The 18,349-nt window shown below is 40.9% G+C and overlaps 1 protein-coding gene across 3 annotated transcripts in view; it reads right to left on the reverse strand.

Annotated features, from left to right (window-relative positions):
• The window catches only part of adcy5.S (adenylate cyclase 5 S homeolog), a 62,266-nt gene that overhangs the window by 6,319 nt on the left and 37,598 nt on the right, over positions 1 to 18,349 (reverse strand). For all 3 annotated transcript variants that reach the window (XM_041578503.1, XM_041578504.1, XM_018238668.2), the window contains exons 4-15: positions 17,290 to 17,411; positions 10,232 to 10,343; positions 9,073 to 9,200; positions 7,110 to 7,268; positions 6,195 to 6,336; positions 4,818 to 4,958; positions 4,029 to 4,051; positions 3,122 to 3,266; positions 2,683 to 2,780; positions 2,415 to 2,502; positions 2,092 to 2,208; positions 1,850 to 2,014 (exon numbers count right to left, since the gene is read on the reverse strand). In XM_041578503.1, the coding sequence (XP_041434437.1) occupies positions 1,850 to 2,014; positions 2,092 to 2,208; positions 2,415 to 2,502; positions 2,683 to 2,780; positions 3,122 to 3,266; positions 4,029 to 4,051; positions 4,818 to 4,958; positions 6,195 to 6,336; positions 7,110 to 7,268; positions 9,073 to 9,200; positions 10,232 to 10,343; positions 17,290 to 17,411 (1,440 nt within the window). The remainder of the gene's footprint in view (positions 1 to 1,849; positions 2,015 to 2,091; positions 2,209 to 2,414; positions 2,503 to 2,682; positions 2,781 to 3,121; positions 3,267 to 4,028; positions 4,052 to 4,817; positions 4,959 to 6,194; positions 6,337 to 7,109; positions 7,269 to 9,072; positions 9,201 to 10,231; positions 10,344 to 17,289; positions 17,412 to 18,349) is intronic.

An 18,349-nucleotide genomic window follows, 5' to 3' on the forward strand; every position in this document is an offset into this window, starting at 1 on the left:
TGTACTAAAAGGGAATTATATGACAGCTCTGTACCAGGTGTAGCAGTGATTTGCACAGCGGGACGAGAAATGTGGTGTTGAGAGAGGCAGAATATGTAGAACAATAGAACAAGGGTTTCTATTAATGGCATCAGTCTCTCATGTACAATAAAACTGCTGTTTCTGTAGCTCTTGCAGTTTATTCAGGAACAGGACTAAATGTAAAGGCTGCTCTTATCAACTTACCCTGTAGGTGCCTTAAAGGGGAAGTAAAGTCTAAAATAGAATAAGGCTAGAAATGCTGTATTTTGTATAAATATAGCAAATATAAACATGAACTTACTGCACCACAAGCCTAATCAAACAAATACATTATGCTTTCAAAGTTGGCCACAGGGGGTCACCATCTTGTAACTTTGTTAAACATCTTTGTAAGACCAAGACTATGCACATGCTCAGTGTAGTCTGGGCTGCTTAGGGATCGTCATAAATGATCAAAACAGCACAAGTCAAATAATATCTGCCAGAAGCTGATACAGCAAGACTGATTAATAATCACAATATGCAGACTGCACTGGGTCCTGTGATGTCATGTAATTTAATGTGGATTTTATAGTTTTTGTATTGTTTAATACAAACTTTTCCCAACTCTGCAGAACCAGTGGCTGCAGCAAAATAATCCTCCAAATAGAATCCCAGTTTATCTGTTTAAATCTAGCTCCATGATCTTTGTCCCTGCAGCTGGAGTTGGAAACAGTAAAGAGGATGTAAAGGCAAAAATAAAATCCAATACAAATCTCTAAACAGTCGCCAACTGCTCTACAGGGAAAAAAACAAAGCTGCTTGAGTTCTGCACAGCTGGGAAGTAAGGTGGTGGCACCCCCTGCTGTTTATAAGTATGATTGTTTCCCTGCAGAGCAGTTAGGGACTGTCTGACAATTCCTATCCACAGCAATAAATGAAGGGATTTCACTGCCTACAGTCAGGTTTCTTATAAAAACGGTACACATTTTTTAATTAAAGTATATTGGAGATAGGTTTCTTTTTCATTAAAGAAAGTAAAAATGGGATTTTATTTTTTTGCCTTTACATGCCCTTTAAAGGAGACATAAAGGACAAATGAAAAAACCCTAATTTTGTAGGCAATTATGAGTAATATATTGTGTTGCTTTTACATGGAGCTAAAAATGTTTTTTAATTATTTTTAATTAAAATAGCCCCTTTATTGGAGCTCCCTATAGATGTTTACTGGTCCCTGTTTCAAATCAGGGTGGGCATGTCCTAAAGTTCCTTGCCAGAGGCACAGTAGGAGGGGGACAGTCAATCACAGCCCTGCAGTCACACAAGCAAAGACAGGCGTCAGTTCCCTATCAGGTCCTGCTAGCTGCTGATTGGTTCCTATCCTACAGTGCAGTGAGCTGAGTGCCGCCGGCACCCCTGCACAGCCTGGGAATTCAGGGAGCAGGAAGTGGAAGAGAAGGGAGGGATTATTAGGGCTTTTGCAGAAATATTCAATAAATCAGCATGAAACACTACTTTTTTAAGCACAATTCTTCTATATCTAAATGAGTTTAACGCACTGGTACCTTCTTATTTTTTAAATAAAATGCAACATAGTAAGTTAGGTTGAAAAAAGACACACGCCCATCAAGTTCAACCTTATAACTTTTTTTTAACCTGCCTAACTGCCAGTTGATCCAGAGGAAGGCAAAAAACCCCATCTGAAGCCTCTCCAATTTGCCTCAGAGGGAAAAAAAATCCTTCCTAACTCTAAAATTGCTTTAAAGACCACTATCCCCCCTATCAGGGACTGGTGCAAATAAACAGCCCCCATCTGTTCAGTTTTTAGGTTCTCAAAATAGTTCAGTACCTCTGGGAAGATGCAGTTTGGAGCTGGATCCCCACAGAACCCACTTGGAGTGGCCAGGCTGTAGTTCAGGGACAGATTCCTAAGCAGACAAGGTGTCACGTTGGCCACAGGGATACTGTATTCAGAGGCGACACAGTTGCACAGATTCACAGTGCTGCACAGGAACTGCAGGGACACCATCAAAACCATTTAATCTTCTGCCATGGCATATCCAGAGCAGGCACAGTATATATGCTCCTTACCATGTTAATAAAGGAGGAGAGAAAGACCAGGATGATGGCAAAGATTCCCACGGCTGTGCTGTTGGCTCTGGACTGGACAATCTTTCTGGACAATGTCTGAAGGGGGGATGGAAAAAGCTGCAGTGGAAACAAGAGAGAGTGAATACTGGCCCAGTCCTAGCAGGGGGGCATTAGACAAAACAGGGTCCCGCTCCAACCCTCTCCTCTGGGATACCAAGTAATAACCAGCTACACTGCACATGATCTGAAGTGTGGCACAAGGAAGCCACCCAACCCATCTATGAATAGACCCTGAAATTTCAGTTTTAGGGTAGGACTCTCACCTTGATGCAGGTGTAGATAAGAGAGACGGCCAGGACTGTAGTAAGAATCAGGAAACAGGCCAGATAAAAGCCCAGCATGAAGGTGGAACTGAAATACAACCAGCAAACAGCAGGTTACACATTGACTGTATTATTTGGGTACATTTATAGCCCCACATTTTGTTATTCTGGGTGGAAATAAGAAAGGGAAACAATACAGGGGAGGAAAGAAGGGAACATAGGAGAAGAGACAAGGGGAATGGGAATGTTAAGGGAATGAATTACTCACTGTGGCACAATGGTGATCTGAACAAAGCAGATAAAGAGGAAGACAAGGAAAGCGCAAGCGACATATGCTCCAAAACGATCGTCCACCTGTTTGGAATACTGAAATGGGATAAATCCAGGGTTAGATTTTAAGCTCCCAAACCCAAACTATTGCTGTTCTGTTCCCACTTCCTGCTGTGGATACAAAGTAACCCTAAAAGATTTCACAGCCCATAGGAATCCAAGAGAACAGCAAAGCTTCACTGACTGCAGTATTCACTGTTATTCAGCAAAGCAGGAGGCATTATAGGGAGGATCATACAGACTAATAGAAGGTACAATAAGGTCTGTAGTGGTAGCTATATAGACTACAGATATACAGAGCAGCCATAGGTTCCATAGAAAAGTACATATGAGGATATCACCAGTTAGATGGAAAGCAGGAGACATGGATTAATTACCTTTTTCTCCAGGTCGGGTTCCCGGAAAGTGAGAAGAAATTTTCGCACATGCTCTGAGCGCAGACGGTCAATGCTCCGTGCATCAATAGCTCGACCCAAAAATTCATCCACCTCGTCTTCTGGGTTTATGTTCTCCTGTGTGTTCCTGAAACAAACCCAAGATTTCCCTTTGTATATTCTCTGATTTGTCCCTGAACCAGAACTGCACACAGATCCAGATGCACATCTCCATTCTGAGACTGTATAGACTGACCCTAACATGCACCAGCGATGACTCTAGGTGATTCCCAAGATGTTAAGCTACCTCCCCCAAGACAGAACTATGACTACTGAGGTTGAAAACGTCTGGCAGATATAAATAAAGGAACAGTAACACAAAAACTGCAATATAAAAGATTTGATATTTAGCCAAGCAAGTGCCAGATCCATATATCAGCCTCTCTGAGAAAGAGGAAACCAAGAAATCCTAAGTACCTACAGAACAGCAGTGGCACTTGCAACATTGTATATCCATCTACATTAGAAAACTGTGACACATCAAACAGGACCATAAATGTATTACTTCAAAAAATCCCCACTCTTTAAATAAAAAATATAATTTTATTAAATCATTAAAATATCACACATGGAGCCCAACGCGTTTCATGCTTACTTAGCACTTGGTCATAGGTAAACTAGGTAAGCATGAAATGAATTGGGCTCCATGTGGGGAGTTCTTGATATTTTAATATGATTCAATAAAATTATATATTTTTGTATTTTTTATTTAAAGAGCATGCAGGTGGGGATTTTTTTGAAGTAATATGTTATACCTCTGTTTGGTCACTAGAGGACCCTAGCATGCTATTATTGGTTTATTATAATGTGGATAGGTCTATCGCCAAGAAACCATATATGTATCACTTACTTGTCTTTAGGGTCTTCGAATCCCTGCAAAAAAAGAAAATATGTTTCCACTAGGGGTCACCACTGATACAAATAACACTGGACATAAATGTGAAATGAGGATCATGGGCACGAAAGACCTGTAAAGTTCTTGGGAATTGGCAAAATCCCTCTATGCTTCAGCCTTGTGACATATACAGACGCGTAAGTAAGAAAGGTTTTGGTGCCTTATCAATAGGTGTGGGAATTCATGGGCTAAGGTTCGGCACATGACATAGAACAGTCCAACATGTGCAGAACCGTAGCCCATTAATTCCCACACCTTTTAGTATGTTACCAACACACATTCTGGCAAAGCTAGAGTTTTAGCACAAAAGTTGCACATTAAATTACCCACACATGCACAGCAAACATGCAGCAAAGTACAATACGGAGAAAGTAAGGCACAGAACGGAGATAGTGAGGCACAGTAGGGACATAGTGAGGCACAGTACGGAGATAGTGAGGCACAGTACGGAGATAGTGAGGCACAGTACGGAGATAGTGAGGCACAGTACGGAGATAGTGAGGCACAGTACGGAGATAGTGAGGCACAGTACGGAGATAGTGAGGCACAGTACGGAGATAGTGGAGCACAGTAAGGAGATAGTGAGGCACAGTACGGAGATAGTGAGGCACAGTACGGAGATAGTGGAGCACAGTAAGGAGATAGTGAGGCACAGTAAGGAGATAGTGAGGCACAGTAAGGAGATAGTGGAGCACAGTAAGCAGAACACAAGGCACAGGGATCAAGAGACAAAGTATCACATACCATCCTTTTCATTTCTTTGGAGACTTGATTTGATCCAATGTGGTTGTAGAATGGGCGGTCCATGCCCCAGTGGGCTGGATTTTGGCCTAGGGAGTTAGTACGCTGTCGGCTCATCTTTGCAATCATGGCCTTTTCTTCTATCTAAAATCAATTGAACAGACTGATAAAGTAATTAAATAGAGTCCTCAGTATACAGAATGTAAGCAGATATTTCTTCCATTTGCAATGAGATTTGTTCGTGCTCAACACGGCAGCACAAATATTAAATACAAAATGAAATAGTTAAATAGAATGTCACACTGATTAAATAAACAACAACCCAGGAAATGTTTGTCCTCTCACACTTCCCGGGGGGGGGGGGGAATGTGAGCTCTATATTACAGAATATTTTAACAAATGTGCCAGAGCTATTGGCTTTTCTGGGACCATAGCCAATAAGACATTATTTGGCTGCTTAGCTGACTGGTTGGGTAACAATGGCATGTATCTGCAAATCGGGGGGAAGAGACATTTAGCTCCAGCAATGTATCCTTGGGAGGCAAAACACCAACTACAGCTCGTGCTCACCTCTATCACCCTACTATAAATGCCGGCTTTGACAGGCCCCATTTTTATTTGCCTGATTAGTATCTGATAACTCTCAGCTTCCACGGTTACTTGGCAACCTGCAGATCCGCATACAGGGAAAAGCCTGATTATACTGCCGAGGAGGCTCTTGATTAAATGGGAATGAGTGAGGGGTGAATCTAGGACACTTAGAAATGAGTTGAGCAGTTGCTGTAATATTTACTGTACAGTCATTACTATACAACAGTTACTGCATACCATTTACTGTATATAGGAGTTTCTTTAAAGGGAATAGTGTGACCCATTCCTTCAACTCCTGATAACAGTTAATCTAATCTATCAGGTGCAGGGAAAACAGAATCTGCTGAGTGACATTGCTCACATTTCTATTTATACCTCCACCATATATTTTGGTACGGGAGGGGGGGGAATTAAGTGCCCGGAATGTTCAGTTCAGGAGGTGTAAATGTGAAATAAAAAATGGCTGAAGAAAGAACTATAACTATTTATAGAATTCTCCGTAACCCCTTCAGTGTCAGGGTCATAGATCAAAAGAGAATCTGGAACCATATAATCCCCAGCGTTGGTATGACTGGTACTTTTATGCCAGTTACATAGATTAGGGTTATGGGTTAGTGCTGCAATACATGGGCCAATTACAGGCATTTAGTCCCTGACCAATTAGTAGTTGAAAGGGTGGGCAACAAAATTGTGTCCAGTAAGGGAACCCCCTGCGCCAGTGACAGTAAAACAAAAATTGGGTTCCTCCGAGAACACCCACGGTAAAGAGAGAAAAGGAAGCTAACCTACCCGTTTCTGGCTGCAGCGCACTATCAAGAAGGTCTCTATGTTGTGTTTCTTTAAGTACATGTTCCTGTCCCCTCCAGTACCTGGTTCCACCTCATAGTCTCCATTCAGATAGTTTAGTGTTGCCTCTGTGATGTGAATGCGACTGCAGAACAAAATGATTGCAAATAAAAACTTATGTAGATGAAAAGCAAGGGGTCAATCTCTAGGATTCTCATTGTGTCCAGGGGCAGAATTAACAGCTTTAGTGGCAAGCGGTAAAATACTTTGGCCCTTATTTATCTGCCTGTTCCTTGGGTTAAATAAACAGAAACTACTCCCACTGGTAAACTATATACAAGAGCTGTACCCTCTCCATATCCTTCCCCTGGGCTACCCTATGCCCTAGCCATGGGCAGGAGGGCAGATCAATGGTAAGAATGCATTACTTTGATTATGTTCACCCCTGCATTAATTTCTATGGGAGAAAGAAAAGTTATGTATAGCTGACTACTGGCCACTAGAGGGAGATGATGTATCATTACAAATACTGCTTTACTTCATCTTCACCCCAAGTGGCCCCTTACCTGTCACAACACTGGATATAACACAGGGGAAATGTGCAGAGTCCCTTTAAGTATTAAAATGTATGTATGGGGCAATTTAAAATTTGGAATCTCAGAATTAGATCATTATTCATTAAGAATGCATATAAAGGATCATTCCAGGGCAATTAATATGCAAAATGAACAATCTTTCTTTCTAATATAATTTATGGGAACTTTGCCCCCTCCTGCCCTACTGTGCATCCTTAGTAAGTGACAATTAGATCCTAATCTGGCTCACAATGGCAGTTTTATAATGGCCCTGTAGGGAATTTCAGTGCCCTTTAGTAATAATAGGGTTACATTTACATAGGCAGGGGGTATCTGCATTTACCCTGCTTTGCCTCCAGCTTCCATCTGATTGGCTAGTGTCACATCGTTCGACCAAACGTCAAACTGCCACTTAAGCAGCCCCAAGACGCCACAATGAACGCGGCCGCTGTGAATACCTACTCGCATATTTACGTTCACCCCGGTCACTTCTCGAACAAGCCTGAAGGGCAGAAAATAGGAAAGCCTCATAACTCAAAGGTTGGGGCAAAATCATACAGTTTATCACTCTAGTGCTAATCAACCATAACTAACCACACAGTTCCCTTAAAGGAAAACTATACCCCCCAAACAATGTAGGTCTCTATTAAAAGATATTGCATAAAACAGCTCATATGTAAAATCCTGCTTCATGTAAATAAACCATTTTCATAATAATATACTTTTCTAGTAGTATGTGCCATTGGGTATTTATAAATAGAAAATTGCCATTTTAAAAAATCGTAGGATTCACTGTACTCACAAACATACCAACAAACCATACATGTTAGGTCACATGAGCCAATTAACAGACAGAGTTGTGTCTTTTGCTTCCACACTTCTTCCTGTTACAGTTAGAGTTGTAGTATTTCTGGTCAGGTGATCTCTGAGGCAGCACACAGACCATCACAAAATGGTGGCTCAAGGCAATAGATGTAAAAGGGCAAGATTTACTTAAATATATATTCCAGTTTGGTAAGATTCTTTAATATGCCACTTAATATGATATGAACTTTCTGTTGCTTAAGTGTTCATTTTGGGGGTATAGTTTTCCTTTAATATTTCCCATGATTTAAAGGGTAAATGCATGCCTTTGGGTGGGATAAAGTGCAATTACAGAAAAAATTAACTTAGCATACATGTTATAAGAAAACTTAGGGGGCTGTTCCTGCTGAATTGTGCTTAAAGGGATCCTGTCATCGGAAAACATGTTTTTTTAAAAACGCATCAGTTTATAGTGCTACTCCAGCAGAATTCTGCACTGAAATCCATTTCTCAAAAGAGCAAACAGAATTTTTTATATTCAATTATGAAATCTGACATGGGGCTAGACATTTTGTCAATTTCCCAGCTGCCCCTCCCTGGTCATGTGACTTGTGCCTGCACTTTAGGAGAGAAATGCTTTCTGGCAGGCTGCTGTTTTTCCTTCTCAATGTAACTGAATGTGTCTCAGTGAGACATGGGTTTTTACTATTGAGTGTTGTTCTTAGATCTACCAGGCAGCTGTTATCTTGTGTTAGGGAGCTGTTATCTGGTTAGCTTCCCATTGTTCTTTTGTTTGGCTGCTGGGGGGGAAAAGGGAGGGGGTGATATCACTCCAACATGCAGTACAGCAGTAAAGAGTGATTGAAGTTTATCAGAGCACTAGTCACATGACTTGGGGCAGCTGGGAAATTGACAATATGTCTAGCCTCATGTCAGATTTCAAAATTGAATATAAAAAAATCTGTTTGCTCTTTTGAGAAATGGATTTCAGTGCAGAATTCTGCTGGAGCAGCACTATTAACTGATTCATTTTGAAAACATTTTTTTTCCCATGACAGTATCCCTTTAACACAGGGTATACCTATGCTGCCATCGTTTTATGGTATTTTTTTGTACAAACTATGAGCAAATTTAGGAGTTGCTTAGTACAGGGGAATATATATGCTGCCATAATTTACAGTATCTATGGTATCTATGGTATGTCTCTGTAGAGTATAGAGAAAAGTTAGTACAGTTCATACATCTCTCATTTAGACAAATACAATGAAAAAAAATAAATTATGGTTTTCTTGCCCTTTGGGAAGACTGGAAATAAACTGGTAATTTGAAATCAAGTCAGTTATGAAATGAAAATTTCTGAGTCAGTTGATTGTAAGTTAAACACAAAAAGACATGGTTGCTACTAAGTCTCCTCTCATTATATAACTATATTGGCTTCCAGAGTGTGTAAAGTTTCCTTAAACACAGAGACATCAGCAGCAAGAATTATATATATCACTTACGATATTGCCTCTATCATATCCAGTCCCATCTCCACACAGCAATGAGCGTGGTCTGCACGTGCTTCCGGTAATCCTGATACACAGTAATAACAGTCCCCCAAAATCTTTATCCGTAAGCAGTGATTCTCCTGCAGAGAGAATGGACAGTAATCTGTAAATGTGTATAGTACAGTGTGGCAAGACCTTGGGGTCCCATTACCTGTAAAATGGCACTTTATATGGCCACAGAACCCCTCAGTGACTTCTAATATCCTTATGATACACAAGTGATACTCAAATAATTTCCTGTACAGGTATGAGATCTGTTATCTGGAAACCTGTTATCCAGAAAGATGGAATGCCTGTCTCTCATAGACTCCATTATAATCAAATTTCTTCCTTTTTCCTCTGTATAATTAAAACAATATCTTGTACTTAATCCAAACTATGATATAATTAATCCTTAATGGAGATATAACAAGCTTAGATTTTCTAGTAGACTAAGATCCGTTATCCGGAAAACCCCAGGTCCCGAGCATTCTGGATAACAGGTCCCATACCTGTACAACTTAGCCTGCAGCCTGGTGCCTTTATATGGTCACAGAAACCCTCACTAGTGATGAGCCAAGTTTTGTCTCTAAAATGACACCCACAAACTCTAATGGGTTAAAAAAAAATTATAGAGCGTCAAAATTTTATTGCATCATTTGTCGCACATCAAAAATGTTGTCTCCCATAGACATTTAGGCAAATTTATGCCGTTTCTCAAATTTTTGCCAAAACAAAACTACCCATCACTACCCCTCAGCAATTTTTAAATTGCCTGTAATTTACAGAAGGGGATATATTATCCCTTATAATCCATGAGTGATACTCAAGAGTTCCCTGTATAACTCAACCTACAGCCTTGTACTTTTATATGGTCACAGAACCCATCAGTGACTTCTAATATCCTTATAATTTACAGTAGGGGGCATATTATCCCTTATAATCCATGAGTGATACTCAGAGTTCCCTGTATAAATCAGCCTGCAGCCTTGTGCTTTTATATGGTCACAGAACCCTTTTAGTGACTTCTAATATCCTTGTAAATTACAGTAGGGGGTACATCATATTAAAATTGAAGGCAGAAAAATCAAGTTGAAATGTACATAACAAAATCAGATTTCCAAGCACTCACAGCTGCCAGTTTGTCAAATCGGGCAAAGAGTTCATTTAGAGTCATGACCAGTTCCTGTGCGGTGCACTGAGATGCCAGGCTTGTGAATCCCTCTATATCAGCAAATAGGATGCTGGGAAAAAAAGAAGAAATCCACAGAGAATGGAAACAGTGAATGGGATAAAATAACAGTGTGTCAGGGTTTTTATCAAACTGCCCCTGCTAACATTCGCTGACCAGTTCATTGTATGAAGTCAGTCACAAAGAGAGCTCATTCCTCACTTTTGTGCCCTTTTTATGGGATCCATGAACATATGAAGAATTGGCTAAAGGCAAAGTTCTAGTCAACTTTTTGCTTTAGCCCTGTAGCTGTTCTAATGACTCTAATAGACAAAGGTTTAATTCCGGCCTCACTCACTATAAAACCTTAGAAAAAGCAGTTCCAATAGGAGCAAAGGTTACAGTAAATTACTTTTTGATAATTAGGTGCAATTTATACTGCAATATCTGCCAGTAAACCGGCCTCAACGCTCCCAATGTGTAGCCACTCACTGATTAACTCCTTTATTGCAATGGCAGAATGGATTGTGCAGGAGATGTTCACTGGGAAAACTGTAACTATAACAGGGGTGGCATGTGAAAGCTGGAGCGCAGCACAATCTCATCAGCAGAAGGATTTAATGATGGCAGTATGTGAGTCCAGGTAGGTCCCCGTCATTTCACAGATCTGTCACTGCCTAAATGTGTTCCCTTTGCTCTGATGGTAAATCATTAACCCTTGTTCTGCTGACAACTCACTGACCGAAGGGGCTTGTAAAAGAGGAAAAGACATGAAACATCGCATAAAAATTGCAAAGCTTGGAAAAAGAGGTCGTTGAACTTCCTACTAGGATGCACTGAATAAAGATTCAGTTTGTAAGACGGCCAAATCGACACTTGCTCACAAAATGTCTTGAAGTCCACAATCCTGCTACACGTTAATTTTAATGTACAATCCCCTTTAATGGAACAGGGAGTTCTGCGTGGATCCTGGAACCATCACAGGCCCTCTTAACTTGGCTCGGAACCCACAATCCCCTGTTGCTGATACGAGAGGCCCAGATGCAGGGATACAGATGCTGTAAATAACACTAGAATGTTTCCTGTAAGGTTCTTTCTATAATCCCCCAGGAGGCAGCGATGAGCACGTCCTGCACTCATTCAGCCATTCTGGCACAATCAGATACTTTCCGACTGATGTTATTAAGGATCTGGGTCCCTCTGTTCTGAAACTTTCCCTGCAGGGAATTCTGCACCGCCAGGAAGCAGATATATGAGCGCACACCCCATGTACAAATAACAGGGCAAATGCAGATGGATGGGTATGAATAAGTGTCCCCACTGCTATATGCAATCCATATTCATCTCTACTCTGCATTGTACATCAAAGTGCTCAGCCCTACCACCTAGGGAAACTCCCACCCTAATAAACAAATCCCCTCTTATAATATAGTGTATATTATTTCTATGAAATATAGGAATACTGATCCATGGGGATGCACAGGAAATGCTATGTATCAGAAGATACTGATGTGAGAGATATAAAGATGTAGCTATGTTAACAGTGAAAGCATTCATACTGGGTTACAGATAAGGTAGGGTTCCTTGACCTTAGGCAACATCAGAGCACACCAAACATGGCTGCCTTTCTTTATAGAGAATCCTCAGGAAGATATTGATTACAACATTTTCTAAATCCTCTAACCACAGTAATGGAGCAGGAGTCTTCCATGCTGAGCCCAGATATAATGATGGAATAGAATAATGTGCATGCCTTAGGGTCCCTCTCCCTGGGGAGAGAACTGGGGGAGATGGTGGCAAAGATGAAACTCCAGGTAATTCTACTACTGACAGGAGCAAGCGCAGGGTCTTACCCAAAGGGATACCATTCCAACTCCCTGTCACTATATATATATATATATATATATATATATATATATATATATATATATATATATATATATATATACACACATACACACAAACAGTGCCTGCATTATACATTCATAAATATGTATATTTATACAGTATATATGGAGAAGCGCTCACCAAACAAAAAACAGCATGGCTGGATTTTTTTTGTTTGTTTAATAAAGTTAGTTACTCTAACTGGGCCTGCTGAGTGCAGTACTTTTTTGTTGCTTTATATATTATTGTATTAAGTTGTTAATAAACCCAGACTGTGGGTGACACAGAAACCAGTAGTGGGTGCTGTGCAGGTATCACAGTAACAAAATGGGACCAATTGCCCCCTTTATGTAACTATGCCTTATTGCCAGGCCACATTATGTCTCTCAGTATGATAAAGGAAACAAACAGCTACTCCTCCTACACCTGCTTCATTTTATGGCTGGATAATGTGTAAGCCTTGGAATGCCAAGGTCATCACGTGGGCAAATAACTCCAGCGCCCAGGAAAAACAAACACTTGGGAGCAACTCATGAGGCTTTGGAGAGACTTGGGTCAGGTTTACAGTCCAGTTATTGTCAGCAAGGGGGTTTGGGGGTCACATTCAGAGTAAGAGGGCCTATGGCTTCTTGGAGGGTTTATAAATCAGATTAAAGAACAAAGGGATTTAGGAGAAATAGAAAATTCAAGGGCATTCACCTAAATGGACACATGGCTGAATATGCGTTAACCAGGTCTTTAGATGATCCTAGAAACTTGCAGCGAGCGACTCTAGCACAGCTAAGGTTGTCACCTTTTGTGGAAAAAAATACCAGCCTTCCTATATATTTATCATTTTCCCCTATTCATAATATTGGGGTCAAGCATCAGGCCAGAAGGAAACCCTGCCTCCAGTCTGCTCTGATGGATTGAGCACAAAAACACGTTTGCTATAGAGCCCTGAAATTAAACTTAGCTCAAACCTGCTGGTGATTAAAGAGTCACAAGTTTTTGCTGCCCTGATTCTCAGTAGCCCAGTGGGGGCAATATTTATTATGATCGGCTAATTACCCCTTTGAGTATTGAGTAATTACAGCAATTTCTGCCTACAAGGCATCATTGAGGAATTATGGGTAAAGGTCAGCCGACAAAATTGTCATAGTACTAATTTAAGGATTTGTGCCTGGGATTTAAAAAAAAACAAAGCCGCGATCAGATCCCCATGAGGCTCAGATGGGAATTCATGATTAAATTCAGAATCCTGCAAGAATATCCTGAATTTGAATGCATCCAGAACCTAAACCCAGATTGGTTACATTCCAACTTGGTGCTATTCTGTGCAGCTCCTCTTGGACTGTACTTGGGGGTGCTGTGTGCCCACTTCTCAGACTCATACCTTATTTGCATAGACCATACTTGTAGTGATGCACAATGCCTGCCTCGTGCCCAACCAGCTCAAAGTTTTACTTGCATTTTTTTACCTGTTAGCTTTGGGCTGCCCAGGGCATTACTAAAACATGGACATTATAGCAAGGACTGTGGGCTTTCCCCTCTCAGACTTCCATATCTGCATCTCCCACTATCCCCTACAACTCCTCCCACCATTCCATATAATAGATCAGCAGGTTGCCCATATAGTACCCCCTCTCTCACAACCACTGAAGGCCTTTGTCTAGCTATGGGAGCCATTATATCAATTCTCATACACCATCCTTCCTCACTGCATCTCACTGTAAACAAACAACCTGCCACCCCTTCAATAAAGTAGTAGTGGGCAGCTGGGCCATGACTTTCCAGTAACCAGGGGCAGTTCTCTTCCAGCTATTTGCCCTTAATCCATGTACTCTCCCTCTCCACTGTAAGCACACTCGTTATGCCTGTGCACAAAGTCCCAGGACTGCTCTTCAGGGGCCAAATCCAGTTGTACACGGAGTCCCAGTACTGCTCTACTGGGGGTTAATATCCTACTACTAATGTCCTACTACTATTATCAAAACAGCACAAGTCAAATAATATCTGCCAGAAGCTGATACAGCAAGATTGATTAATAATCAGAATATACAGACTGCACTGGGTCCTGTGATGTCATGTAATCTAATGTGGATTTTATGGTTTTTGTATTGTTTAATACAAACTTTCTCCAACTCTGCAGAACCAGTGGCCTCACAGCCTCAGAGGCTTGATAAAGGGTCCTGTGAGACCCAAAACATTGCCACTCTTTGTCTGCTCATATGTTTTGAGCCAATAAATTCACCTTGCTGAAAAGTTATTCACTCGACAGTGTGCTGCAGTATATTGGACTATTGCATATGATTTCCTTGACCCGTGGCAGGTTGTATTTATTATTCTCTGCACTGCTGGTTCTGAAGTCAGAACCAGAGAAGATTAAGATTAGACAGTGATAAACAATAGCTATGACAGTTACACATAACTATATAACTGCCCGGCCGAACCAAATATGAATCCTAATTTGCATATGCAAATGTATATGGGAAATCATGTGACTTTTTGTCACAAAACAAGGAAGTAAAAAATGTTATTCCCTTCCCACGACTAATTTGCATATGCAAATTAGGATTCGAATTCACAAAGGATTCAGGGGTTTGTGAGTAGATTGCGTGCCCTTGGTGACAGCCTCTGTCATTAACCCTCGCTAATTCTCTAATCCTTTGTCTCCCACTGTTCTGTGTTATTGCCCTACAGGCTGTTTTGCTGTGGTTTTGGGCAGTTACTAAGAGCAGGTCAAGTCTGTGGTATTCCCCTCAGGCCCAGTCAGTGAGGCTGTTCCCACCCTTGGGAATCCCGGTGAATGTGAAGTAATTTGTCTCCTATGTTGCCGAGGAGGAAGTGCTGGTGTTTATTCAGAATTAACAGGAAGCTGCATTTCAATAGTGAGGGTGGGCTCGGCACAACACAATGACCAGCTGCTGGATGCAATTTATTCTCAGACTGGAGATCCAAAAATACCCACAGGGTGAAAAGAGAAGTATTTATAGGCCAGCTGCCGAAGGACTGCCACGCACTAGCTCTGGCTACTAACGAGCTGGCCAGGAACATGGAATTTACAGTCAAAGATATTGCAAATTCTGCCCTCAGGCCCCTAAGCCTTTAGTTACTCAACTATCTAAATTCCTTTACACACGATCAATTACAATTCTGGCGCTTCTAATCCCTATTGTAGGAGATACTGGTTGCCTCTATGGCACCCCTCTTACTACTGTGAAGGTAGTTGGTTTCCCATGGGTGAACAGGAGCAGCTTTTCACACTGTGCCTGTAGCTACATGTTCTACATGGGAGTACAAATAATTGATTTTCCTGTATTTATACAGAACAACATATCCTGCAGTGCTGTACAGTTATTATACACTCCCATTTGTCCCAGCCCCAGTGAGATTACAGTCTAAGGACCCTATCATATTCTCATCAATCCCTGCCCCAGTTGAGGTTACAATCTTAGGACCCTATCACATTCTTATCATTCCCTGCCCCAGCGAGTTTACAATCTAAGAACCCTTTCACATTCTTATCAGTCCCTGCCTCAGTGAGTTTACAATCTAAGGACCCTATCACATGCCCATCAGTCCTTCCCCCAGTGATTTTACAATCTATGCCCCTATCACACTCACAAGCCAATTTCATCAGGAGCCAATTAACCTGCCTGTATGCATTTGTAGTGTGGGAGAAAAATGGGGTACCTGGAGGTACCCAGTACCCCAAATTCATTTCCCATGAATGTTTTCGGTATGATTATATAAAGTGTTTTTCTCCCCCCCCCGTTCTCCCCCCCCACACAAACGGGGGGGGGGGAGAAAAACACTTTATATAATCATACCGAAAACATTCATGGGAAATGAATTTGGGGTACTGGGTTAACCCTTCAATGCAGGCTTGTATAAATGTATCATTGCCTAGAAGACTGTGAATGGAATCAGTTACAGTTATTGCCACCAAAATGAATGGATTTAACAGGTTTATTTCTTAGGCACAGCTGCGGCCCTTTGTTTCTGGCCAGAGGTGGTCGAATTTCTCCTGTGCGGGCAGCACAGATGTTAGGATTTATTGGAGAAAGAAATTATCATTAACCTTTTAGCTCCTCTTTGGATTCATTTAAATGTCCTAGAGTAGGAAGTTCCATGACATTTTGGCCCTGGATCACAAAGCGAACAAGATAAAGTACAGTCATGACGACTTCCTTAATTACTAAATTATACAAAAAATAATACATGTTAATAATAATAATAATAAACTGTGGTGATATAATTTTTGACTTTTAACAAATCTTTGGTTCACCCTAGTGGATAACGACATATTAATATTCCAATGGCTACCAAAGGTATGGATAACCTTTAAATTTACTTCTAATATGAAGCTTTGGCAATATTGTGATGGAATTTCAATTGGTCTTCATTTCTAATCATCGAATCAGGAATTCTCCAATTTGGAATTTTAGCAGCTATATGGATGCTAGGGTCCAGTTTCTCCTGGCCACCAGGCAGTGGTTTGAATGAGAGACTGGAAGATGAATAGGAGAGGCCTAAATAGAAAGATAAGTAATTAAAAAAAAATACATAATTGAAACTTTACAATAAATAGTTTGGCTACCAGGGTTAGTATCCCCCATTTGAAAGTGGCAGAGGAGGAAGGCGAATTTCGACCATCAAATGGCTATACTTTGACTTCGAATATCGAATCGAACGATTCAAAGGATTTCATCCATCGATCAAACGATTTTTCTTCGACTTCAAAATGCGTAGAAAACTGCTCTAGAATATCCCCATAGGCTAACATAGCACTTCAGCAGGTTTAATTTGGCGAAGTATTGAAGTCGAAGTTTCTTTAAAGAGACAGTACTTAGATTATCAAATGGTCGAATATTCAAACGATTTTACTTTGAATCGAAGTCAAAGTCGTAGTATCCTATTCGATGGTGGAAGTATCCAAAAAATTACTTTGAATTTCAAATTTTTTTATTTAGAAAATTCCCTCGAATTCACTTCGACCCTTGATAAATCTGCCCCCAACAGTTACCTCATTAGTTGAGCTTCCCTTTTAATATTGTCTCACAGAGTCTCTAGAAGTCGGATCAGCAGTGGCAGTGAGACTTATTCTAGGTGTTGCCATGGAGCTCTGTCTCCCACCAAGGGATACCTACCTCACATTGTCATGCTTCTGGATGTAAATCTTGTGGAACATCATGTCTTCCTGCTTGGCGTTAATGTCGGCCTTCATCTCCATAGCAACATGTCGTGGAAGCACGGACAACAAGAGTCGCTCCTGGGGTACAATGAGTAAAGGAAACACTATGAGACCATGCCCCACACCGGGTTTACATGACAGGAACTTATATGTTTGTGTATGTATGGCTGGAATTAAACCTTCACTGGAAGGCAGAAGTGCTAATCACTGCAGCACAATGCTGACAATGGGGTGGGCGGGGCATAGTTGGTGCAGGAGGGTAGAAATATAGAGTATTAGAAAATGGCAGGATTATCATTTGATAGAGAAATGTCCTTTGTATGTATGTATATTCTCAGTACAGCAGAACAATAAATAAATAGAACAAACAGATGGCATTACAATGACATAAACAAATAAATACAATGTACAGTTAACTTTTAGTACGATGTAGAGAGAACTATTCTCAATTACAATTTACAATTGGTCTTCATTTTTTGTTTGTTTGTGGTTTTATGAGTTATTTTGCTTTTTATTCTTCTTCGTGCTACTAATCTCTTTATGCTACTAATCTCTTCATGCTACTAATCTCCCCGATCTGCCTTTCTGATGGCTAGAATGTCAAGATGGGAGTTTGGGAGGCCAGTTAGTAGAAGGTTACAGTTGTCTAGTTAGAATAGGATTCAAAAGAAAAAGTGACAAGTTTTGACAGTGGTATCAACATGGTCAGAGTTGTACCGCCAGACAACATGCTGAGGTGACAGGGTTAATGAGCACTTGTAAGGCACTAGGACTTAACTTCTCAACTATGCTCAATGACTGAGGGGTTGGCACTCACTGGCATACAAGGCACTTTCAGTAGGGTGCTCCCTTCAGTATTTTATTGTGGAAAGTGCAAAGCTTCAAGGCAACTTATTGTAGAAAACAACACAGGAGCCAGGAGGCAAGCAGTAGATGGAAGACAGGACGGTATTAGGAGAGACATGCTAGGTCAAGTGTGGCCCTTTAACTAGGGATGCACAGAATCCACTATTTGG

The sequence above is a fragment of the Xenopus laevis genome, chromosome 9_10S (assembly GCF_017654675.1).
Source record: "Xenopus laevis strain J_2021 chromosome 9_10S, Xenopus_laevis_v10.1, whole genome shotgun sequence".
Classification (NCBI taxonomy): Eukaryota; Metazoa; Chordata; class Amphibia; order Anura; family Pipidae; genus Xenopus; species Xenopus laevis.